At 40.2% G+C, this 27411-nt stretch overlaps 1 protein-coding gene across 2 annotated transcripts in view; it reads left to right on the top strand.

Moving 5' to 3' along the window:
• LOC149319899 (microtubule-associated tumor suppressor candidate 2-like) overlaps positions 1–27411 on the top strand; it is a 440967-nt gene that overhangs the window by 297166 nt on the left and 116390 nt on the right. For both annotated transcript variants that reach the window (XM_089512562.1, XM_089512563.1), the window contains exon 5: positions 9572–9733. In XM_089512562.1, coding sequence (XP_089368688.1) covers positions 9572–9733 — 162 coding nt within the window. The remainder of the gene's footprint in view (positions 1–9571; positions 9734–27411) is intronic.

Below are 27411 nucleotides of genomic sequence, written 5' to 3'. Positions count from 1 at the left end.
ACATACACAATCACAATCGCAGAATACTGTGCTTGAGCCATCTGTTCATTTCCTTTCCACAGGAAAATGTAAACAGCAGTTTTATATACAATATTTTCTGTTACAATAATAGCATAAATTGTCTCTCTGTGTGTTAAGTTGTAAGAAATTTCTTTCAGCATTCTTGTAAGAATCCAGTCCTGCCTTCCCTTGTCAGTGCCAACCACCATCTCTTGTAAAACTTATTGTGATATTCCTTGGAATGACTTTAGGAATAAGCATAATTATTTTCTTAATGTTGTGATGATTGATGGTTTTCAGGCAGTGAATACATTTTAGGATTTCATCCAGACTTTGAAAGTGCTGACCAAGGTGCTAGGTGTTTGGGAGACAGCGTTCCACACTTTGGACAACTCCTGTAATGTTCAAGCTGAAACCTAGAGTGGATTCACTGACCAACTGACATGGAAGCCACTGCTGCCAGGGGTAGACAAACACATTTCCAGATCTTAGAAAAGTTGCCTTAATGGACTACAATTCTAAGAATTTCTCTAGCCAATATGACTGGCCAGTAGCCATGCCTCTTCCTGTCTATATAAAACAGGGGTAGGCAACCTGTGGCCCGCGGGCCGGATGCGGCCCGGCAAGGCCTTGGGACCGGCCCCAGCCCAGTCCTGCCGCCGATTGCTGCCAGAGCCTTTGGCCTCTCGCATGAGGGCGTGGGGCCTTTGGCCTATCAGGAGGAGGCGGGCAAGGGGGGCAAGCGGCGGGCAAGGGGGGGCAAGTGGCGGGCAAGGGGGCAATTGTCTATAGAAGCCTCAGAAACATGCATTTATATTAACATTTTTTTAAAAAATCAGCAAATTTTTTCGCGTGTCCTCCATTTTTTAAAAAAAAGTATCCTCCGTTTGAAAAGTTTGTCCTACATTTGTCCCAGTTTATTTATTTATTTATTTATTTATTTATTTATTTATTTTTAAAATTATTTAATTATTTATTTTTTGGCTTCGGCCCCCCAGTTGTCTGAGGGACGGCAACCAGGCCCCCGGCTCAAAAAGGTTGCCTACCCCTGATATAAAAGAAGCTGAATAGATTGTCAGTCAGATTTTACCTCAATGCTTGGAACATGACAGTGTTCTCCAGTGCACCAGAAAGTGGCAGGCTACCTTAGGGGAGCATAGAGCAAATAGCCATATCATCCAACCTCCTGGCCCTGCTTACTCTCTACTCTACCTCGAATTCTCCTGTTACTGCCCACTAAAATAACTGTTGTACTTCATCAAAGGAAGAGCCAACCCAAGATAGTTTGGAGGAAACAATGCTTCCACTTGCCTCCTCGGAGAAAGACATTGGGGCCAGTTATTTTAACAGAAATGCATTGTTTTCAATTGCCATTTAATGGGTTTTAAGCTCTTTTCTTTTAACTTGCCAGAATGTTTAACATGTTTTAGTATCTCTCTCTCTCTCTCTCTCTCTCTCTCTCTCACACACACACACACATTAAATTAGAACTCTGGAAGACCAGGGTTCAAACCTATGTTCAGCCCTCAAAACCCATGCTCAGTCCTGGCAAGACATTCTCTCAGCCTTAGACAAGGATTGCCAGATTGAAAACTAGAGAGAGCTCTAGGTCATTTATCAGTTGTGTTGGAGAGGGAATCTCACACAACCAGGTAACAAGTAACACCTCACTCTAGGTAATGGCAAACCTTCTTGCTACCAAGAAAACCCAGTAATAGAAATTTGCCATAAGTAATAGTTGACTGGAAGGCACATAGCAACAAAAATATTTTACGATTACTCTGACATTTTCTCATCAGACATTTTTAGAAATTTTAAATCTGAAAAAGAGGACATGTTTGGAAAAAGAGGGGTGTATGATAACCCTAATAAATTATTTGTGTAGTGGATAGTATGACTTTCAGGTCTCTCATTCACAGGATTATTGAAAGTCAAAGTTGACTTGACAACAGTTAACAGCAGCAGCAACAACACTGGTTGTCTAAACACAACGCAGTAACTGGGGGAATAGGAACCTTCTCTAGCCTGATCATTCCAGTTTTCACAGGGAGTAGTTAAACTATAGAGTCTTCCTCAGTGGAGCCTGGTGACTACCATGTCGGTGGGTCGATGAATTTACTCTGTGACATTTTCCACAGTTCAAAGGGTTACTAAAGGAGGTGAACTTTATTCTCAAAATACTTCCTTTAAAGTTCAGAGTAAAAGCTATCTTGGTACCACCAACAATCTGATCGTGGGAGCCATTACCCGCCACTGGCTTTGCACAATGATTTGCTCATCATAACATGGGTGTTTTTTCTCTTCAACGAGACTGAACAATATTAACATTTTTTCCTTATTGTTTTGGAAAGTAGTTGTCAAAACATGGAAAAAAATGAGAGAATTTATCAACTAAGAATTGGCTAACAGGATATAGACTATGGCCCTATTAGAAAAGTTAACTTATAAATTAAGACTTAGTAAAAGAGATATAAAAGAAGACCTTTCTGTTATCCTGTGGAAGTCTTTTGCTGCTTTTATGTGTCAAAGTAATGGGGAATGTAAACCACTGACTAAATTAAATGTTGGATTAATAATTAGATGAATAAGATTATAATAATATGTAAGTGTATATGACAAAAATTGCGGCTGCAGCAAGTTTGACAGAATGATATTTCTATTATGTATTATGAATTAGTGGAGGGATGGGAAGGGTGAGGGTTGTTTGTAATGATGGGGTGAATTGTTGTAATACTGAGATTGTACTATTGTTAACTGTCAATAAAATTGAAGTTTTTAGAAAATGAAATAACTTTTTAAACAAGCAGTTGCTATGGCTTTTTTACATTATCTGTACATAGATCTGTAAATGCATGCATTGACTCTGACATAATTTTACATACAATGGTCATGTCCCTGGATGTTTCTGCTATGTACTGTATATTTCAGTTGGCCTTTCCTTTTTATAATAATGTATTAATAGCTCCATAATATTTGCTGCATTTCAAAGGTTATGAGTATTTATTCCAAGCTGAATTTTATAGTACCTAGCTTGAAAAGACCTTTCCCCCTCCTCTTTTGGTAATGAAAGAGCTTTCTCAAAGGAGATTATGCAACTTCCCTTGACACCTCACACTTCAAACAGAAGAATGATTTCCCTGCTGGAATCCAGTCTGATTTGTAAATTGAAACATTCTCTGTGTAATAAATTTAAAATAAGAGAATAACAGATAAGCATAGTGGGGTTCAATAAAAAAAAGACATTTCATGTATTCTACTTGGCAAATAGTAATAATAAGATATTTCCTTTTTTAAGGCAACTTCTTCTGTAATTCAAATGTTTGAGCTCAATTGGTTAGAGAGAAGGCGTGAGCAAAAGAAAGAACTTCATATAGAAGATCCTAAATGAGTTTCATAATCTCAGCTCCACAAATAATAAACAGCATTTAGATGGGTAGTTTATTTTAAGACAAAATAGTATTTCATAACATTTTGCCACATTGTTTGTGTCACATTCGCAGCATGCATATCATCAGGGCCTTCTGAGCTCTGGAACTCTCTTCTAAGGGAAACTAAGCTAGTTTCCTCCAGACTGTCCTTCCACTAGCAGGCAAAAACCTTTTTGTTTGGCAATTCATAGGAACAAACATAGCAAGCTGCCTTGTGTTGAGTCACACCCTTGAAATTTATGAAAATATGGTTGTGAACTCATGTCTCCAAACTATGCTAAGCATGTTCTCTGTATAATAGAAGGTACTGTGTCATGCAACAATGGCCACTGACTTGCTTCACTTCTGACACGGTACTTAAAGGAGAAACATAGGCCCTATACAGACAGGCCAAAATAAAGCTGCTTCAGGTCACTTTGGAGGTATGGTGTTTCAATAGATACATGTGTCCTAAGAGTCTGGAAGCTGCACCAAAGCTGCACTCCAGTCCTTAGGACTTGAGCGTGGCTTTGGTGCAGCTTCTGGACTCTTAGGACGCATGTATCATTGAAACACCATACCTCCAAAGTGACTTGAAGCAGCTTTATTTTGGCCTGTCTGTATCAGGCCATAGTTTTGAACTCAAGTCTCCAAGCTATGTTAAAGATACTGTCTGACACTCAGTACTGCAGTTAGGATTTGTAATCTAGAGTTATGGACCTGTAACTGCTACATTTGGCAAGACTATATAGTCTCACTGTCAAACTACATATATGTCACCGCAGCCCACTTTAAGAGCCAACATCCAGATTGGACAAAGCAGGTCTGTTCAGTTTCTGATTGAAGGACAAGAAGAATGACATTTCCTCCCTCTCTTGCCAGTAAATGAGGATGCAATAATCAGAAGCAAGACCCCTGTCACAAGTCCTTGTCACAGCTTTGCTGAGAAACTGAAAAAATAATCCTGCTTGTGCCCCAGTCAGAAGCTGAACAGACCTCTTTCACCTGATCCAGCTTGCAGCTCTTAAGGTGAGCTGGGATGGGGGTGGCCCAGGAGACATGTTTACACAAGCATAACAAAGTGTCCAATGTAGAATATTGCTGGAATTGTCTCTCAGCTAAGACTGGCAACTAAAGAACCACGCAATACTGTCAAATCTGACACAACAATGTCTCTCCAGGGTTTCAAGTGAGATTATTTCTTAGCCCTGCCTAGGGATCCCTAGTATTCCCTGCTGGTCTCATTCAAGTACTAACAAGGCCAGACTCTATTTAGCTTCCCAAATCACACAATGTCAAGCGCTGGGTGTGCTATGTTGGTCTGGCTGCTAAGGAAGCAGCTTTTAATGATGAGAGGAGCACTCTATTAATGTGCTTCTCCAATTGCTTTTAATCCATTTGTGTTTTAATATCAATATTAAAATCCTTGCATGTTTAATGCACTTGTCTTTCAATCTTGTGAGCCATCCTGAGCCCCCGTTTTGGGACAGAGGCACAATATAAACCTAATGAATAGTTCAAAACAGCACAGAAAATAAAACTCGTTCTCTGTTCATCTGTATTCCAGTGTCTATGCCTGTATATTACTGTGTTCAGACACAGTGAATACAAAGTCATCTGGGTTTTTTTCTCTTTACACAGGCAGGTAAAGTCTTTTTTTATTATTAGACAGGCCTTTGGGTGGCATATGGCAGAAGGGTCTTTTAATGGGGTGTTTTTCATGTTTTGAATGTGTTTTAAACTGTTTTAAGCTTGCATTTTAATATATTTATTTATTTAAACTTTTGCATTACTAATTTATTAATTGTATTTTGTTTTAACTTGTTGTGAGCCATCTTTGTTCCCATGCTGGGAGAAGTTAATGAAATAAACAATTAGTCAAATTATTCGCTGTTTCCTTATAACAGACCAGCAATCAGATTTTTTCCTCTCTCTGAGATCAAGAGAAACTTTGTTTCAGTTCTTTGTTAACAGCTCTGTTAGGGAACTGTATATAATCCTGTCTGATAACCTTTTCACACTTCTAAGTGGATCCTGAATCAGTAGTCAAAGTGTCCCAGCCAACTAACATTTCAGACTGAATATGAAACTTAGGAATGACTCACTGTGATGTTACTAGTATAGTGTGACAAGGGGCAGCCCATATCAGTAGCAGTAAGCACATTAAGCATCAACCACAGTTGTGTAAACTGTAACATTCAAATAATAACACTAGGGCCAGAACAGCCCAGCATAAAAATCTGGCTTCCAGCCAGCTTGGGAACATGGCGTAGCAATAGCAATAGCAAGTGGTTAAATAGTGGCTAAATAGCAAGTACATTTCTATCAGTGCATTAAAGCACTCCCTAAGCGGTTTACAATTTATAAGCTAATTGTCCCCAACAAGCTGGGTACTCAATTTAGTGACCTCGGAACGATGCCAGGCTAAGTCAACCCTGAGCCTCTGGCTGGTATTGAACCTTGTGATTTATGAGTGAGTGGCTGCAGTACAGGCATTTAACCACTGCGCCCTCAAGGCTCCTGACAACGCATGCCCCCAAAACAGCTGCTTGGCTGTCTGGATATAGGCTGCCTTCCGGGCACTCCAGCAACATGGCATTTATACGCTGCTTGCCACCAGAGCACCTTAAAGCTGGCTTCCAGACATGCCAAGAAGGTAAAGCCAGCTTTTTGCTGGCACAAAAAGGAATGGCTCTTTGCCACTTCTTTTTTGGCTGGCAAAAAGGCAGATTGGATCAGTGATGTGTAGTTGCTGCAGCCCCAATATGCTTTCAGAAGGGGTGGCTTAAAGCTATCCCTTTGGGATGGTCTATTTCATCCATAGGTTTAACAAATAAGGAAAACATATATACACATACTTTGCAAGAAAGTGCTCTTGCCCTGAGACTCTCTGCATCATCTTGAGGACCACAGAAGAGAGAGCAGGCTCAAAAATAGAGGAACCCTACATACAATGCATGCAATATGAAATTATTTTGAGACTTAGGATGAAAACAGAACATCAGTGTTCAGAGACAGGCTGGCAAAAAGGTGGGGGCCTGCCTGATGAGCGGCTATAAAAAGGAGGAGGAGTATGTCATGGAGTGCCATAAATGCAGTTAGAAGGGGAGAGATAAGCCTTAATGGTATTCAGACTCCCATGTAAGGAAGAAAGATTTAAAACGACAAAGGAAGTCCAGTGAAACTAGTTGAGAGTATTATGTTTTTTGAGAAGTGAAGAGCCAGTTCGGGTGTGTGTGTGTGTGTGTGTGTGTGTGCTCATAACCACCTTGTTCTGGGAGATTGTGACTTGTGAATAGAGGTAGACTTTCATAGGATTTATATTCCTAATGTAAGGGCTTTAGTGAAACTTGTACTTAAACAAATAAAACATAGTTTTAGATGAAACCAAGTCAGTGAGTGAACTGGAACAAAGACAATTTGTAACAAGTGAAGTAATGCACATATTGTTAGCAACAAGCCTTGAGTACAAAATATGTTAACAAAAGTTATTTTCTTATTGCTTACAAAGGAGTGGCTTGAAGTGATTTATAAATAACAACATTAAAAGCATGCTACTAAGAATATTAAAACACTTAATAGGAACGGAGTTGAAGGCAGTGAAGTGACCAAGGGTTAGAGAGATAGTTCTAAGGGAAGAAAAGCCTTAAACTATTTATTATAAAATAGGAAAAGATTCCTGTGTAACCCGGTGATCATGGAGTGCAAGCTGTGTAACAGGCATGTCCTACCATTGGGCAAAGCGAGACAGCCAATTTTGGGTATGACAGAAGGTGGGACAGTAAACTGATACTATGTTTTTAATTTTGAGGAGAGAGCAGTCATTTGTGAGCTTTTCTGCCTCAGGTGCCAAAATAAGTTGACCCATTCTTGGGCTTTCGTTTCTGTATCATGACAAGAATGGGACAGATCAATTTACTATTCCACCTCCAGCAGTAAAATATTCTTACTCTGAAGGTCTTCCAGAGAAATTCAGAAATAAGTGAAGAGAGAAATCTCAGAGAAAAGGCTTGATTACTGCCAATTCATGATGAATCAATAAATGAATCTCTTTTTTTTAATCTTAATTTCAGTTTCCAGCTGTTTGTGTGCCTGCAATTTTCCTGTTTTCCTTTGAACAGAAGCAGTTGTTTTTGTTTTGAATTTTTAATGCTGCTTATTATTTGAATTAAAGGTCAAATATGCTTGTAGGAGTCCATGTAGACTTCATATGTACTGCTTTCAATTAGGACAGTATGCAAGCAGTCTTCCTTTAAAGCAACATTATGATAGTGTGTGTTGTTATTATGTGCTTTGAGGTTGTTTCCTACTTATAACAAACCTAAGACAACCCTATGATGGGTTTTTCTTGGCAAGATTTGCTCAGAGAGGATTTGCCATTGCCTTCCTCTGAGGCTGAGAGAGTGTGGCTTGCCTAAAGTGGGTTTCCATCGCTGAGCCAGGGATTCGAATATTGGTCTCCCAGTATCATAATCCAATACTCAGACCACTACACCACACTGACTCTTCATAAATAGCATTTTATTACTTTCTTTTTAATGTGATTAAAATATGTATACTACTCTCCCTATGAAATTCTATTTGTTTCATGCCTTTTCTTAATTCTTCCTCAGTCTATTTGCAAATAGGCAAGCCCCTAAACACTGTAGACTTTCAATCCTCTTAAGTATCCAATTTACTCCAAGGCTTAACAGACTTATTTCCAAGTACAGTATATACCAGAAATTTAGCAAAGATTATTTTCTGGGATTAGAAATATGCAAGGGCTGCAGCAGTATCAAAGAAATGCAATTAAAACAAGTGAACATTGTGTGATTAAATATGAAAATGAGATCAAATGGATATGCAGTCTGAAGCAGATATTTCTTCTATTAAAAATTATTTATTCTGCAATACTGGGAAATATTCATAAGAAAAGATTAACGATTGGAGGCTTAGTCCAGGAACCTTAAGGGGTGAAATTTGTTGTAGTTTGTTGTGGCACCAGAGTTCTCTGACAGAGAAGGCTAAATATCTCACAATTCAAATCCCAGAACTCCATAGAATTGAGCCATGGCCGTTAAAGAGGTGTCAAACTGCATTAATTCTGCAGTGTATATGCAGCCACTGTCATTTGCACTTGTTTCCAGATAATATAGTATAACTGTTTGAAGTCATAAATAGAGAAAATAATATACTTCTTCTCATTGCCACAGATACACACTGTTTATCATGAACTTCTGCGAAACAAAGTTCCAATTTGTAGATTTACCTGTTTGTGAGCTGGATTAGGAATTAGGCCCAAGGAACAGAGTTTCCCTTCAACATAGGCTACATCCACATTGTAGAAATAATCAGGTTGACACCACTTTAACTGCCATGGCTCAATGCTACAGAATTCTGAGAATTGTAGTTTGTTGTGGCACCAGAGCTCCCACAGAGAGAAGGCTAAATGCCTCACAAAACTACAACTGCAGTGTGGATCCAGCCTTGTTTCTTTTAATCTGAAAGAAAGGCCTTCTTTTCTGGATCTTGAAGCCATGGACTATTCAGCTGTGTGTTGAGGATCCCCCAGCAGTCTTCTTCATACCTGCCACAGGGAAATTTTCAAATCATGATAGATATTACTTCCTTATGAAGTGACTATGCCAAGCTGAGTTTACCTAATGCCCTTTGAATGCAGATAGATCCTCCTTTACTTTACAAGATAGTATGAAGGCATGATCTCCTTGTTGCTTGACAGTTAAAGGCCAAAGCAGCCCATGGTATGAAAATTCCCTGGTATGATTAACTGACTTGGTTGATTAGTTTTACTTTAAAGCAGTCTTAGGTAAAATTGGTTTCTGATCATTGCAGTAGTGCTATGAGGAAAAGGAGGGTGCTTAACCCTCTCACACAATTTTCCTGATATAATTTGCCCTTTCCTTTTCGAAAGTTGCCATTGAAGTTGTCCACCTCTCTGTTAGTCCTCAGAAGAGCAAGTAGAATGAAAGAAGAAAATGTTAAGCCTTTCAATAAATCCAAGTTGGTGCCTTTGAAGCACTTAAAAAGTAACTCCATAGTTATCCAAGTATTTAAGTGAAACAAAATTCCTTCTGTATGGATTATAATTACAAATACACATTTAGAAATTTGCATCTATTTTTCATGAAGTTCTAATTAGTCGGGTTTTGGTCCCCCTGCAGGTTCAAACTTTGGAAATGAAGAGCAAATCACTCCTAAGGCAGTGGAGACTTCTAAGGAAGTACCCAAGGGGGCCAGTAGGACTCCACCGCAGGCATCAAATAACACACCAGCTGCCCGTAGGAGTTTACTTCCAGCACCGAAGACTGCCACTGCACCTGCTGGTGAGTTTTAATAGCATAAGTGTCAGAGTTGATATACTGTGTGTACGTATATAGTACACTTGCACGCTCCTAGGATATGGGTTATGGCATACTCCTGATTTTCAAACACTAATTTTTCCTTTACTGATAGGACTTTGAATCTGTTTTGCATGGTTCATGACCAAATCCATTCTGATTTTACAAATTTATTACTTAGGTTTTGGTGTTTAATAATAATAATAATAATAATTTTTATTTTTACCCCGCCTTTCCAAATGCATGATCAAGGCGGCTTACAAGATAAAGAACAATAAAATACAGTTAAAAACATCACAATATAAAAATTTAAAAACATCATTACAAGGGGTATGAACGGGAATCTATACAAATCGCATTCACCAGGGGCGAGAAAAAACAATGTTTGCACTAGTCTGGGGTCAAAGAAAACAAAGAGACAAGGAGCAGAGAAGAAACACTATTAACTAAAGTGAAAAAGCCAGCTGGAATAGATGTGTTTTTAATTGTTTCTTAAAAGAAACTAATGATGCAGAGGAACGGAGCTCTACAGGGAGCTTATTCCACAATGAGGGGGCGACAATAGTAAAAGCCCTCTGTGAGGTCCTCGCCAGATGGGATTTAGGGACCTCCAACAAATTTGTCCCAGATGTTCTGAGTGTGCAGGGCGGATTATATGGGGAGAGACGGTCCTCCAAGTACCCTGGGCCCAAGCCATTTAGGGCTTTATAGGTCAAAACCAACACCTTGTATTGAGCTCGGAAGCGAACGGGTAGCCAGTGGAGATCTTTTAAAATAGGTGTTATGTGGTCCGTCCTGGAACTACCAGCGACCAGTCTGGCTGCGATATTCTGCACCAGTTGTAGCTTCCAGGTTTGGTACAAGGGTTGCCCCATGTAGAGCGCATTGCAGAAATCCAACCGAGAGGTTACCAAAGCATGTACAACAGTTTCAAGGTCCCGTCGGTCCAGGTAGGGGCGCAACTGGCGTATCAGCCGAAGCTGATAACAAGCACTCCTGACCGTCGCATCCACCTGAGATGTTAGCTGGAGCGACGAATCAAGGAGTACTCCCAAGCTGCGCACCGAGTCCTTCAAGGGGAGCGTGACCCCATTCAGGACAGGCTGACAAATCTCACCACCCGGAACCGAGGGACCTATCACCAGTACTTCCGTTTTCCCTGGATTCACACTGAGTCTGTTCTCCCTCATCCAGCCCATTACCGACGCCAAGCAGGCATCAAGAGGAGAGATGCCACCCTTAGTTACTGCATCAGTCGGAGACACAGAGAAAACTATCTGGGTGTCATCAGCGTACTGATAACACCGCGCCCCGTGTCTCTGGATGATCTCTCCCAGCAGTTTCATGTAGATATTAAAAAGCATAGGGGACAAAATCGCTCCTTGAGGGACACCAGATGTAAGGGCCCTCTTATCGGAGAGACAGTCCCCCAGCTCCACCATCTGGAATCTACCCGAGAGGTAGGACCGGAACCACTGCAGAGCAGTGCCCCCGATGCCCAACTCTTTCAGGCGCTCCAGAAGGATACCATGGTCGATGGTATCGAAAGCCGCTGAGATGTCCAAGAGCACTAACAGGGACATGCTTCCCCTGTCCATGCTCAGGCGGAGGTCATCAACTAAGGCGACCATGGCAGTCTCAACTCCATAGCCTGCCCGGAAGCCGGTTTGAAATGGGTCCAGAAAATCGGTGTCATCCAAGATCAATTGAAGCTGGAAGGCTTTAATATGTTCAGTCTTCCTAAAACATTCCCTTAAAAGAGGTGGCATAACAAAAGCAATTCATAAAAATGTGCAGAGAGCCATATGTTATCTATCCCTTATGTAGGAACATAGGATTCAGAGACATAGTCATGTTATTCTAGAATATTAGTCTGCAAAGGGATCTTGCAGCACCTTTGATACTAATGGTGAGAAAGAAGATGTAGCGTAAGCTTTTGCGGACTCAGTCTACTTCCTCAAATGCATGGTGATGAGGTGACAAGTTCACTTTTAACTACTGTCATTGAGGGACTAAAACAGGAGTAAAGATGTTGGCTAAAGCCAGGGTGGGTAGATGCCCATATGAAATGGTGGAAGGGAGTTTTGGAATGTGGTGTGGGTAGACTAAGAACTTGAAAAGAGATAGTTAAACTGGCTAAGTGTTATTATATGTTTAGTGTGTCAGGAAGCCATTGTCTTTGTTCAGCCCTCTGTTGATTGACTGAAGTTGTGAAAAACTGAATTGGCAAATGCACACACAATGTTAGTGCAGCCAGGTGTGAGCCATCATACCTAATGTATTATTTTACAAATATATATTAACCAGGGAATCCTCTGAAATAAATCTCAAACAGTGTCTATTATAATAACCTAGTTCTCAAATTGTTTTTTACTTTTCCACAAAAGGGAATTCTGGATGGTTAGTAAAAGGGCATATGGGAGATGGATGCAATGACAGCTTTTTAGCCCAGCATTTCTGTACTTTTAAAGTAGCTATCAAGAATGGATTATAGAGTTCATTGATTGTTTTCTTCTGCATTAACTGAAAGAGCAGCACATCATTATGATCTGTCTCACCACAAATTTCCATATTTACCCATTGCACCCGGTCTTCTTATCATGTGTACCATCTGTTTGAGCTGAAAAGCATAGCAGTATAGTTTTATATTTGGAATTGCTAGCTATCTACTGTAAGCTATCTATTGTGTTGGAACATTTTTTCCTTTTTTGAATGTAGAAAATCTATCTTTTTCCATCAAAAATAAAATTATAGATTATTTATGCCATGAAATATACTTAGATTGTTCTGATATGAATAAAATCATTTGAAAAAAGAATAATAGCTTAGACTGAGCCTGCATAGCAATAGTCACAACTTCCCCCCAACAATGTGGGTTTTAACTTTGATCATTTAGAAATACAGTGTTGCACAATGGCTAATTTTTTTAATGGTTATTGAATAATTATGAAGGAGAATATGGCCAACATCTTTGGTAAAAATGACCCCCAATTTGTTTCAGAGGTTCAGGTGATATCATTTGATTTCACTGACATGTTACAAAAAGCCACATGATAAACTTCTAAGACATATATCTCCTAATAGGGGCTGTGAGGGAAGTATGAGTTATATTTTCTAGTAGAGACAGTCAAGTAGGAAGACATCAGGAGATTTATCCTTTAAACTCCCCATGTAAGTGTGTTGTCTATTTCCACTAGATTTAAAGGACTTAGTAATGAAAAATGACTCTACTGAGCTTTCCAGTTGGCTTTCCCTGACTGTCTTTCTTCTTAAGAAAGGAGGTCTGAAATTTGTCTGGATTCAAATTCAGCTCTGAGTGACTTGCTAGAAGTGGTTGAATTTCAATCATTATGTATCATCTATATGTATGTGTGTGTGTTGGTTGGAATGAAAGAAAATGTCTTGCTACAAGATAGTTCTATTCCAAATCAGGGTCGCCAGGTATCCCTTATTATATAGGATGTGCCTTATTATATCCTTTATTTGAGGGCAAGAAAGCTTGTCTGTTATAGAACTGGCAGATGGCTCTTATTATAAGGGATGTCCCTTATCTGGGGATCAGAAAGCTTGTCCCTTATATGATTGGCATGTATCAATTATTAGAAGGGATATCCCTTGTGTGAGGGTTGGAAATCTTTTAATTTTGTAAAGATGGAACAAGTTGCCAAAAATCTTGTATTTGGACATGTGAGCAGAAATGTGTGTATCATGTAATTTATAAGTGTGCACAATACATTGATTTTACAGAGTAATACATGGCTAGGTTAATTGAAATCAGTTCTTTCATTTGATATTTTGATAGAACACAAACGTATTAATAGCTACTGCCTATCAGCCCTGCATGTCATGAAGCTCTACTGTCCTTTATTGCTATTTTGAAAACCACAGAACACTGTTTCTAATAAAAGAGAAAGTATTTATGAAACTATGCCTATTTGCTAAGTGTTGACGAGAACAGAGCTTGTCAGAATGTAGAAGCATGAGTTAATGTGCCACGCATGGACAGAGGCAATGAAGAAATAGTGTTTTAGGTTGATAGATACTTCAGAAGATAATGTTCATTTCAGTTCCCTTTTAAGCAGCCTAGACCAAGTCAGATTCCTTTAGAGATGACAGTTATGAAGTCTTAAAGTTACACCTGGAGATAATGGGTTCAGTGCATTTGATACCCAGACATGCTTTCTAGTGGCTTGAATATTCCAGTCATTATCTATCAACTTGTCCCATATAATACCCACTTAAAAGTTTCTTCTCATAAAAATTGAGTTATATCAAACAGAAACTGAAGCTTTCAAGCATGGTTATCATTTGTATTGGTGTACACAAATAGTGTATTCATAGCTTGTGTGTAATTATTTTAAAAAGTCAATTTTTTATTATTGTCACTCTGCTTCATATTTTACTGGGGGTATGGCAGATATAGTAAATACTATTATTTGCCCATTTCTGTGCACAGTTCAAAGTACTGGACATGTCCTATAAAGTCCTATGTGGCTTAGGTCCAGACTATCTAAAAGACCATAGCTCATCATATGAACTTGCAGGAACTATAAGATCTTCGGAGGAAGGCTTACTCTTGGTCCCTCCACCATCACAGTCTCTCTTGGTGAGGACATGAGAGAAAGCTGCATCTGGAGCTCTCTTCCATGGAAGGCTAGGGTGCCTGCTCTTCTTTTTCTGGCAGACAAAGACATTTTGTTTAAGCGGACTTTTAATGGTTAAGCAGGAAATGTTCTTATTTAGATGTGTTTTTAACTTTTATATTGCTTTTAAATGATTTTATGGTGTTCAATGTGGGGATTTTAAATTGTTTTTAAAATATTATTGTAAATTTTTTACATTTGCTATTTTTGGAAGCTATCGCAGGTCCCACTCTGGGAGAAAGGCAGCACATAAATGAAGTGAATAAATAAATAAATTAAAGAAAATAGTGGATAATTAATTTACAACCCACAGATAATATGTGGCTGCCATCTTCATCATGGGGCCACATATAAGGCAATTTTCACATCATTCAGTGCTCCCCTTTGTGATTCATTCACCCCACCCCCCAGATTTACACCACATTTTTGCCTGATAGTTTTTCAAAATCTTTTGTGTTTGTGAAAACACAGATGAGTGGTTCTGAAATTAAATTTTTTATCGAACTGGGAGGAACAGAAGGAAGAGGTGAACCTGAGAAAAGCAGAAGGCATCATAGGGTTTACTCTTTCACAACAGATCTCTCTAGTCCTAAACAACAAATCCTGAATGACCATGCAGCTCATTTTCATGTCATATCTAATATTTAATTGTGACAGTTATCTAAGCACAGGTTAAAGAGGCAAATCTGCAACACCATCAAAAATAACAAAATGCTTCTGAAAGAAATAATGTGAATATTTTGAATTCCTGTGGAGAGATAATATAATCCATTAGTTAAAAATGGGTGATGTTGCTGGAAATCTGCCTTTGGGTAAACCTGTCTTGTCACTTTAGCTTTGCCTTTATTTTTAGTGGCTTTCAGAGGGCAATCATGAAAGAAGGAAGGGTAAGGGAAAGGAACATAAATATACTCATGATTGTTACTCTAAACAAGACTGAAAAGATAATTCATTCCATTATTTACTGCAATGTACATTACTTTTCCATTACTGTATATTACCTGAAATCATGCTCAAAATCATGCTCAAAATTCTGCAACGTAGACTCCAAACATACATGAAGAGAGAAATTCCAGAGGTCCAAGCAGGATTCAAGAAATGAAGAGGCATAATGGAGTGCATCAAGGAATTCAAAAAGAAAAATCAGTATATGCTTAGACTATGGCAAAGCCTTTGACTTCATAGATCATGAAAGGTTATAGTACACCCTTAAAGACATGGGAGTGCCAACACATCTAATAATCCTGATGAGGAATCTGTATTCAGGACAAGAAACTACATTTAGAACAGAACACGGAGAAACAGAATGGTTCCCAATTGGCAAAGGGGTCAGACAAGGTTGCATCCTTTCACTCTATCTTTTCAATTTGTATGCAGAACATATTATACGAAAGGCAGGCATGGACACAGAAGGAGGAGGAAGGAAAATAGGAGGAAGGAAATTCAACGATCTAAGATATGCAGACGACACCATACTATTAGCAGAAAACTTTGCAGACCTATAGGATCTACTGAGGAAGGTCAAGGAAGAAAGTGCAGGATTACTGTTGAACATAAAGGAAACAAAAATGATGACCACAGAGGATCTTAACAAGTTCATTCTAGACAATGAGGACATAAAAATAGTTAAAGAGTTCCTATACCTTGGATCTGCAGTCAAGGGGACTGCAGTCAAGAAATCAGAAGAAGACTAAGAATGGAGAGGGCAGCTATGAAAGAACAAGAAAAGGTCCAAAAGAGCAAAGATATATACTAAACATGAAAGTCAAATTGTACAAGCAGTGGTATTCCCCATTACCATGTATGAATGGAAGAGCTGGACAATTAAGAAAATGGACAAAAAGAAAATATACTGGTCCTCCATATTCTCTGGGGCTAGGGGCACAGGACCCACATAAATGTGGAAAAACCGCAGATAACAAAAACACTATGTGTAAATTCATTTGAGATGTGGTGCTGGAAAAGAGTGCTGAGGATATCATGGACAGCAAAAAGAGCAAATACACTGGGGGCACTCAGCATACGCTGAAAGCCGCAGCAGAAGAATGTTCGGTGCACCCTGGAAGAGGTAATGGCAAGCGCATCTGTGGCGTGCGCGCTATACCACACCACAGGCACAAGCCCCATTCTTTTGAATGGGGCTCGAGCATACATGGAATTCCCCTTACACAGGGGGATCCGGAACACCAGCCAGAAGAACAGGGAGTTTGGGCAGCGAAAGGTATTTGCACCTAATCCTTCCCTTTTATAGCTAATGTATCTTTGAGTTAGGATTACACTGTAAAATAGGATTGACTGGGATGAAGATAGGTCTAATACTGATAATTTGTCTTTCTGGCTCAGTCTTGCCTGCTCCAATTGTTATCTGTGATCTCTAATAGATGTCTTCTCTGACCCGGCTGCTGCTACATGAGATCTTTTTGACTGGCGATACCAGGGACTCAGCCAAGAGTTTCCTGCATGCAGGACAGGTGGCCAGCCACTATCATACAGAAAACAAGGGATGGAAAGCTGCTATCTTGGAAACCCAAGATTTGGAGAATTGCAAAGTACAATCAAAGGCACAAATCAATACTGGTTATGTTTAGTGGAGAGCCAGAATGGTGTAGCAGTTTGAGTGTTAGACTGTGACTCTAGAGAACAAGGTCTGAATCCCTACTCAGCCACGGATACTCACCCTTAGGCAAAATACCAAAAGCTTGGAGATGTTACTTTTTTTATTATAATTCCCAGCATTCTGGCTGTAAAATTTTGGGAACTGTTGTTCAAAAAATACCTTCTTCTAAACTCTGAAAAATATTGTGTCTGTCCAGTCCATTAGATGGAAGGAATATGGTGTGGAATTATGCAGCCCTCTAAATATTGTTGGACTGAATGTTTCCACAGCTTTAGCCAGCCAGGATTCCTGGTGGGTACAATCCAAGAATATCTAGAGGGTTGTACAGTTCTCACTCCTGATGTATCAAGTGATTAGCAGTAGGTGAATAGCCTTACATACAGGGGGTCGTTCCCACTGTGAAAAGCCTTGAATCCTGATTCAGTGTATGTGCCCCTAGTTCCCACTGGAAATTGATCCCAATCCTCATTGGATTGATTCCAGTGGAAAAAACATGGGGCAAATGCCAAAAGCCCGAGGTATTTTGGTAGCCGGGGTTTGGTGGTTCTTTTGGCAAAAATCGATTCTGACGTGATTCCTAACAGTGGGAACGTCAGATCACAATCGATTTCTTTTAAAGGGGAGGGACAAATAGCGGGGGGTGTTATCCATCCCCAGAGATGTCACACACACACCCAGTACCACCTTTTGGGGTCCTTTTTAAAAAAAATAATAAAACTAAGCGCAGAAGCAATAGATTGACAAAGCAACTACTTGTAGAAACAAATAGCAGCTAAGCCATTCTAGCGATTTTGTGATTAGTTTTTTTTAAAAAAAAGTCTCCCTCCATCCTGCTCCATTCCCCGGTGTCCACACTCCCTTCACCTGGCCTTGCCTCCATCCTCCTCCTCCTCCTCTCCATTGGGTGGTGATTCAGGTGGGGGAGGGATGGAGGGAGGGACCAGGAGAGCCAGTGGCGGGCACCATCTCAGCCCTCCAGGGCGCCGCCTTCTCCTCTGAGCCACCCACCTCCCTTGAGCAAATCACACTCTCTCAGCCTCAGAACCAACTGGGGAAGGAGCCAAGGCAAGCGCAGAAGGGAGCCGGGGGGAGGGAGCGTGGAGGCCGGGGGAGAGTACAAGGCCAGGCTGGGGAGCAGATGGGGCCAAAGGTCCATGCCAAAAAACATCCATTCCAAAAGGTCCCCATTCATATGTGGACGAGGGACCTTTTGGAATCGATTTGGCATAGCGGAACAGAGCCAGGTTGAGATTCGGATCTTTCAGTAAGTGGGAATGAGGTGTAAATAGAACCATCTGAAGAAAAGGGTTTCACATCCACGTTTGAAAGGTATGAGTATTTGAGAAAAGCACATTATTATAACAAAGTGTAAATAGAAAATGCATTGGTAAGACACAGCTTCCATTATGCTAATGAGAAAAATATAGTCCAAAAAGTACCTTTTGAAAGCTTTTGTACATGGGGTTTCCCTAAAGGAAGGGGAGTTTTCATCCTGCCTCCCCGTTCAAAACAAAACATGAATTTCAAGTAGATGATATATCTGGTATTTTTATGAAATGTGCATGTCATCTAAATTAGGCAGTGGGATACAAATCATCTTTAATTAACATAACTGGTTATCTGCTATTCTGGCCATCAAAAGACAAAAGAAGGGGAGGCACCTAGCATGGGACAACAGCATTAGAAAATAATTGCCAGGCAAATTGTCTTGATGACATGAGCTGATTGCTTTTCTTCCACTCTATGAAATGGGTAAATTTAATTAGATTTCACTGTATTACACCATCCTCTTATGCAGATTTGGAACTTTCTCAATTTTGCATACTTTGCTAGCATATCAAAGATTAAACAGAAACAGATTAGAGACCAAGAAGGGGAGCAGAAAGCAAAGAGAGGTAGGAAAGGAGAGAACAGAGTGTATCCTTTTGTGCTAGTGAAATAAATTACCCTAAGAATGCCAGCCAAGAGAATATTTTATTTATACACCTAAACTAAAGATTGGATAAAACCTGGATTCTGTCTGCAGCAACTAAAGTAGATTCACTGAATCAACAGAATTTGCATAAGTGTAGAAGTACCAAGTGATCATTGATTCAATAGTCATAACTCTGTAGGTGAATTCCATTATCATAACAGTCTTTTACTCTTTTCCACCTAATTCCAGGAAGATGTTTCTGTGCTAAACTCACGCCTGGCTCTGAAATGGACTGGATGAAAGTGAATACACTGAATCTTAATCCAAACAAGACAGAGGGCTCATTCATGCTTACAAAATAATCCAGTTCGAAACTGGATCATTTTCAAAGCGAATTCTCTCCAGGGCCATTTACTCCCCTTTTATTCCCCTTTGTCGTTCACATTAAGGGGATACATCCCATTTGGATTATTGTAATATACTCTATGTGGAGATGCCTTTGAAAAGTATTCAGAAACTTCAGTTAACCCAAAGACCTGCAACCAGACTATTAATTGGGACTGGCTACAGGGAGCAAACGACTCTCTTATTGCAACAGTTCCACTGGCTGCTGGTCCATTTCCTAATACAATTCAAAGTGTTGTTTTGGACCTATAAAGCCCTATGCAGTTCAGCTTGAAGACTCATATCTCCCTTTATGAACCCATTAGAGATTTTCTGGAGAGGCCCTTCATTTTGTTCATAAGCTCGGTTGATGGGAACAAGGGAGAAGGCCTTCTAAGTGGCAGCTCTCAGACTTTGGAACTCATTTCCTAGAGAGGTCAGGATGACTCCATCTTTCTTTTCCTTCCAACAAGAAGTTAAAACATTTTTATGCCATCAGGATTTTAGAAACTGTGTTATAGGCTTTTAATACTATGCAGTGCTATTTTTATAGTTTATATATAGGTTTTTTAAATGAATTTTAATATTTTTAACTTTATACAGTTGGCTGTCCACATTTGTGGCTTTAACTTTTGTGGATTTGATTATTCATAGATTTGATTAATATGTTCTTTCTATGAATTTCTAGGTCTTCCAGTGCAACTCTTCCAACTCTAGTCACACTAGGGAACCTAAAGATTCCCAAAGAAAACAATTCTCTAGGCATTTGTAAGTCTCCCAATCCAATTCTGTGGTCAGCTTCTGCCAGATGTTGGCCATAGAGTTGCACTGGAGTACCTAGAGATTCCTAGAGAGATGTTCTCTCAGGCAAAAAAAATGTTATTTTTTTATCTGCAATTTTTTTTCACTTTCACAGGGGTCCTGCACCCCTGAGGATCTGGATAGCCCACTGTACATTGTTTAATTGTTTTAAAATAACTTTTATATTTTTGCTTTTATTGAGGTTTTTGTACAGTTTTTAATCTGCATTGTTTTTTGATATATTGTTATTTGCCTTCGGTCTCATTATTGGCAGAAAGGCAGGATATAAATGAATAAAATAAAGAATAATAAAATAAATACACTAATGTGATGCAGCAACAGTAGGGGAAAAGCTATTTCCATCACGCCTGGAGAAAAGGTTGCAAGGTCCTAATCAGTCTTTTTCTGTGATGCTGCTTCTGGGAGGGTCCTCAAAGCTAAATGTGCTCTTGTAAGAAGCCTCTAGAAACATACAGGACAGATGATTTTCCAAGGCAGACTACCCAGATTGTTTGTTGCTTCGAGGACCCACCCAGAGCTAGACTGTGTAAGTAGGATGCTCTGGACTCCCCAACTTTCTCTCCAGATGGAGGCCTTTATCACACAAAGCTGCCAGAGTGGAACTATAGCAGACAGTAGCATCTATAGTTGTTATCACATTATACTGTGTCGGTTGTGAAGCTGTGTCATCTTCTATCTGTTCCTGGAGCCCTCCTTTTCATTAAAGGGCAAACTCGTCAAAGCCTCCCAAACACACTGCTTTTTCACTACTGATTCATGTGTGATCATTTCCTCCCACTGCAGTTCCAATATGCAGACAGTCATGTGGTGCAAGTGGGCATGATTCTACCCCTTTCCCCTTTTCTGTCCTGGAAGCACTGACTTCCCTCTGTTCTCTTATCCATCCAGCCTTTGGTGTGAGCACAAAGAGTTATGTCTGCTGGAATTTTGTAAGTTCTTTGGCGTTGTTTTCCTTTCCTTCATCCTTTAGATCCTTTGTTATATGCCCCTAAGTTTTACCCTCGACTTATCCATGGATCATATCAAAATCCATAATTTTGGCCCTAAAACTTGCCTTCGACTTATACATGAGGTTGAATTATAGCTGAGTATATACATTAATGTCCTTTCCTGTATTGTTTTTCACTGAAAAGCCTCCTCTGAACTGGTAAAACCTCCCTTTTTTAAACTGGGGAAAACAGAAGGGTTGCAGGGACTTTCAGAAGGAGATAAGTCTTGGGGAAGGGTTTAACCACTCTGCACAATGGCCCTGATCCTTTTTGGTGGCCATTTTGAAATGGGCCTATTGCATGGAGGTAATTATGAAAACATGGACAAAAGTTTTATTCTTAAATACATGGGTTTTTTTACAAGTAATAATACAAAGTTAAAGGAAAAAATAAGTCACATTTGGCAGGAAAAGGACAAATATAATTACCTGCAAAAAGGTCAAGGAAGTCAAGAAACAGAAAAGAGCAAAAACAGAAACATTTCTGAAGTAACAAACACATCACCTTCTGTCCATATTTGTTAACCTATTCATGTTCTTTCTGTCTTGTGCATCACAGGATACAGAACAATTCTCTAGCGAGAGGTAGATTTATTCTTTCCCCACAGGATCTGGTCTTGTTTTTCTCATTTTGTCTCAAATAGTGTGTGGAACAATGCTTCATTATTCATGAAGGGCATGACTACTCATGATTATTGGGACAGAGGGAGGAGGGGAAGAGAAAAAGCTAAATGTGGTTGCCTTTGCCTCTAGGAGGGTAAACCATTCCACCTCTTTTAGTGTCTGTCTTGGAAATTGCATTAATTTACAGACAATAGTTTGTAGTATATATCTCTGACCTTGATTATATTCAAACTTACATTAAATAAACCCTATTCAGGGATACAAGCATACAGTTTAAACTCAGGGCCTATCTATATTTGCGAGAATTTGCCCTCAGGGTATTCTGGACCCAAATTCCACCTGAATCCGCTCTTACCTGCTGTGCATTTTTTACACTTTTTGATGCACGTTGAGTGGCTGCCTCCCTGTGCAGTTGCTGTGAGCTGCCGCTATGGCCGTGAGTAACTCTGGGGTCAGAACAGGGCATCCATCCATGATATCAGCCCTGGATCCCTCATTCTGATCTCAAAGCAACTTACAGCCACAGAGCAACTTGGTAGAGATGCTTGCAGGGACCGTCTGGGACGGTAGCCATCCATTATTGCTATGTTTTGCTCTGGGGTTTCTGGAAAACCCAGCGCAAAATACAGTGAGCCTGCGCCATATGCAGGCACACTATACATGGCTATCAGCTTACACTGAAGCCGCATGGCAAAAAATAAAATGATGCATGCGCACAGCCGCACCACAAGTACAAGCTCCATTATATCCAATAGGGGTCAAGGATTCATGCTTTTTGCATTACGCGGGGGATTGCGGAACAGATCCTCCACATAAGGTAAGGGCCACATGTATAAGTCTTTCTAACGGAGGGCAAGAGGTGAAAAGCCTGAGTTGGATCCAGGTTTTCTGTAAATAGCCCAGACTTTTTCAGGGAACAGTTCAAAAGCATGAAAATGCAAGTAGATAAAATGCAGTCGCCCCGTTCGCGGGGCAGACTGCTTTGCCGCTGTAGAGAGGCAAAACTACAAGCCCCAGAGTGCTCTGGGGCTTGCCCGGCTCCCGATTGGCTATTGGGGCCGAAAGGGGAGGCCCTTCCGGCCCGGGGACGCTCTGGGAGCCGGGCTTGCTGGTGCGGGACTTCCGGTCCTCCAAGGCTGCCCATTGGTGGGCTCGGCCTTGGGGGCGGGGCCCCGCAAATGACGCAGAGGGGAGGGGCTGAGCAGTATATATTGCTGCTCGGAGGCCTCTCTGCCTCAGTCGGTGCTTGGCTTCGAGCAGTGCGGAGCCAAGCCTGGAGGGGAGATAGCCTTGAGCTTCTCCCACCCGCCCACCACTGTTTCAGGTGGTTTTTTGTCACAACTGTTCGGCAGCATAGGCCAGGATCTGACCGTTGGTGGTACCAGGGCTATGGAGTTCTGGTTTGGAAGTCACAAGGTACCCGGGGGTGATGAGCGAAGGCGTCTGGCCATTGCGGGGCCAGAACGCAGGTGCGCCTCCCAGTGACTAGGGGCTTTGTGAATTGGGGAACGCAAGGCATGGTTTGCGCTCAAGCAGTGTTCCTTAGCCCCTAGGTCATCCCAAGCACCGGGTTAGGACCCGGCTTTGGATAATCAAACAACAACGGGTTGTTTGATTGCACAGATCCTGACCTTATGCTTTGTGCCAACCCTACCAATGGTTTAATAAAGTTGTGGCCTTTCTCCCATGTCGGTGTTCTGTGGTTATTTTGACAAGCACATACAAGGCAAATAGGTATCACTTTGGTGGAAAGATAACACCATTCCTTGCAGTCATCTTTGACAACACTGGTTCTTTGGCTTAGTAATGCATGAGCACCACCCCTACAGTCAGACACAACTTGACAACCTTTTTAAAGAGGAAGCCTTTACCTTTTTACCTTCATGTAAACAGCATGCAACCATCATTTATAGGTAATGTGGACAGACCATGGGAACAGGAAAGATGTCCCTATATTTACTGGCTCCAATTTACTTCTTTGTATCTTAAGAGGATTTCTAAAACCCCTGTTTTAACAGGGTTTTCAGTTGTGGTGAGTCTTCTGTGCTGAAGATGGGGAAATCAATCAGTTTTGCTTTCTCTCACATTCCTTTTTCTTTTAAAAAAAACCTTAATATTTCAGTCTTGAAAATGAAAAAAAAATGTAAAAGTTAATAAATTCTTTAAAAATTCTTCAAATATAAACTTAAGATGAACCGACAGATCTTTCAGTTTGGTTTCTGCCACATTAATTTTTTTTGAAAAAAATCTAAAATCCTTTCAACACATGGGCCATTTCCTGTCAGAAAAATAGGTCAAAATATGGCAAAATTGTATCCTTACCCCTAAAGGGCATTTGAAGCATAGGAGACCCTTGGGTTCACAAAAACGGACATCAGTGGAACACAAATGTAGTTCTGTTGATTTTAATTACTATATAGTGGGCCGCTGAAGTTGGTTCCAGGACCTCCCGTGGATAACAAATCCGTGGATGCTCAAGTCTCATTAAATACAATAGCATAGCAAAATAGTGTCCTTTATATAAAATGGCAAAATCAAGGTTTGCTATTTGGCATTTATATATTTTAAAAATCTTTTCAAGCTGTGGATGCTTGAATCCCTGGATAAAAAATCCATGGATACAGATGGCTGACTGTACTTTAAATATGACAATCTGGGTTCACACATATCACTTTTAAAGCACTTTAAAATAGTTAGTCCAATAAAGACCTAAATCCAACTGTTAGTCCTAATCTTCTCAACCAACCCAACCACTGAATAATATAGTTAGCCCTCCATATTCATGGATTTTTTTTTTTATCCACCAATTAACCATTCATGTCTTAAAATATTTTAAAAATACATAAATTTCAAAAAGAAACCTAGATTTTGCCATTTTATACAGGGGACACCATTTTATTATGCCATTGTATTTAATGGCACTTGAACATCCATGCATTTTGGTATCCGTGGGGGTTCTGAAACCAAACCCCTGCAGATATCAAAGGCCTACTGTATGTCAACATTAAGTGCCATTAATTCATTGAGTCTCCCATAGTTGAGATTTCAAGCAAAATGTTATCTGACCACACCAGCTCATATTTTTCTTTGAATAAAACTGATTATGAGCTATTGCTTATGGAGTTTTCTCATAATTAGAACAAATGGAGTAATGGAAGGGCTTGCCTACCTTCTTACATCCTCTGGCTTATTCACTGTTTGGATGTTTTAGTCCTGGGGACTCTAACAGGATTTAACAGCAAATCATGCCCAGGATTGCAGTCTTTTATCCACTATTTTCTAGGTCAGAATGAGAACTCAGAACAAGAACTTTGATGCAATGGCTGCAATCCAGCAACCTCTCAGTGTAGTGTAAAGATCAGCATGGAGTATGTCAACACTACATAACCCCCAAGCAGAATAGCAACATTGTGCAACATATGTTGTTGTTGTTGTTATGTTTTATTTATATAGCACTGTAGATTTACCCAGCACTGTACATACAAACAATAAAATAGATAAAGTAAACCTGCCCATGGCGTACAGTCTGAGAAATAATAGCATAATACAGATACATAATACATAACAACATGCAATCACAACTTTCAAAGACAAGGCACAGAGGATCATGTTGTCTGTACCACTTCCACTGCTATCAGGAGAATATGTCTGTTGTACATTTTGGACCGACATGTGTGGCATGACTTACACATGCATATGTCCCAAACTGGATGCCAACCATTGTCCTGAGTCCTCAATTTGCAAAATAGCAGTTGCTAGTGTAGTTTTTAACTACTATGCCAAACATGAGCATTTGGAAAAAGAGCAACAATTTTAATGAAGAATTCTAATTCTCCTAAAGAATATACTTGCTTTCTTTCCAGTTCTTCATTCATGTTCTTTCCCTGATGTTTGAAGTCCAAAGCACTAAGGCTGCAGATGGTATTATTGTTGTGACCATCTGAAGTCACAGAAGCTACACATTACAGAAAGACAGTGGATTTTTTATTTAAGGTGACAGTAGCTTTGTGTTCCAGGTTTAAGGTTTACCCTGCAGTGTAATATGACGGATCTATTTGTCATTTCCCCTGTGAGTCATCTTAGTATGTCCACAAGAAGGATGTAAAAGTGCATTATTTGAGCATCATTCATCCTTCACTTGACACAATTGCCCAATTTGCCCTTGGTTTTTAATATCTCATTACTGCCAGGTGTTATGCAGCCTCAAAAATAAATGTGTTTTATATGCCAAAGATAAATAGCAAAAATGGCATATGATTTTGATTTTGACCTTGCAACCTGGTAATGACTTCCCAACCCATTTCTAAGGCCACAGTCCTATACATTTACCTGAGAGTAATACTCACTAACCTAAAAACCTGATCCTGTCTTAGAAGGTAAGCAGAGTCAGGCCTGATTAGTACTTGGAAGGGAGACCACCAGGAAATATAGGCTGCTATTGGCTATATTCAGGGGAAGGTGATGCAAACTTCCTCTAATAAAATGTGCCAAGAAAACCATATCATAAGGTTGCCATAAGTCAGAAGTGACTTGAAGACACATGGCAACATCAGCAAAGGCCCACTGAATTTATTATACCTTACATCTGAATAGACATGTTTGGGCTGTAAACCTATTTATTTGGATTTTTCATTGAGCTGCCTGTGCTTTATAAACTATAGCAAAGAATTTGATTGTATAGATCACAAAAAAGAATGGATCACTCTTAAAGAAAATGGTGTGCCACAACATTTGATAGTCCTGATGCGAAACATGTACTCAGGACAAGAGGCTACTTAGGACAGGGGGTTTCCTTACATAGGCACACATATCTTCCCTCATATTCTCCCATCCTGAGGCCTTGCTATTCAACAACAGACCAACACACAGATAAACATGTAAATCACTTCCTCCCAACTAAGGGTCATACAGTATATATACCCCACTCACTTCCATGCCATCAACTTCTGAAAATGCCAGCCACAGGCGAAACATCAGGAACAAATTCTTCTAGAACACAACCATACAGCCTGAAAAACCCACAAAAAATGACAATTTGAATGATTTCTAATTGGCATGGGGTCAGGCAAGGCTGCATTGTATCACCTTATCTTATTAACTTTCATGCCAAAAACATCATATGTAAAGCAGATTAGACTCAGCAGGAGGAGGTATGAAAACTGGAGGAAGCAACATCAGCAATCTATAGCCCAAAACAGATGGGCAGGAAAGAACACCTTCTGGATGCTTTGGGGGGGAGGGGGGATATGCACGCTCCCCAGAGTGGCTGGAAGCTGCCTTAGCCAGAAGCCAGCCAAAAGAGGAGTGCTGAAAAAGAGCTCCTTGCCGGCAGCCCATTCAGGGCCATGGGTGCGGCTGGATCTGGGACCGCAGCATCTGGTCACCATGGTCTCGAGATGATCAGGGGCTGATCAAGGCTGGAACAGCCAGAGGCCACTCCAAGCTGCCGGCCTGCTTCACCTCTAAGATAAGCAGATGACACCATACTACTAACAGAAAACAACAAAGATTTGAAAAAATTAATGAAGAAAGGCAAGGCAGAAAGTAGAAAGGCAGATTTACACCTGAACATTAAGAAAATTAGTGACTATAGACAATCTACATATTTTGAAAGTAGATAATGAAGATATTGAAATAGTTTTTTGTGGGTTTTTTGGGCTATGTGGTCAT

This window comes from Sceloporus occidentalis, unplaced genomic scaffold (genome assembly GCF_023333645.1).
Source record: "Sceloporus occidentalis isolate IW3139 unplaced genomic scaffold, rSceOcc1.0.p SCAF_2, whole genome shotgun sequence".
Taxonomy (NCBI): Eukaryota; Metazoa; Chordata; class Lepidosauria; order Squamata; family Phrynosomatidae; genus Sceloporus; species Sceloporus occidentalis.
The sequence above is the reverse complement of the archived record's forward strand: the minus strand, read 5'-3'. Positions and strand labels throughout refer to the sequence as shown.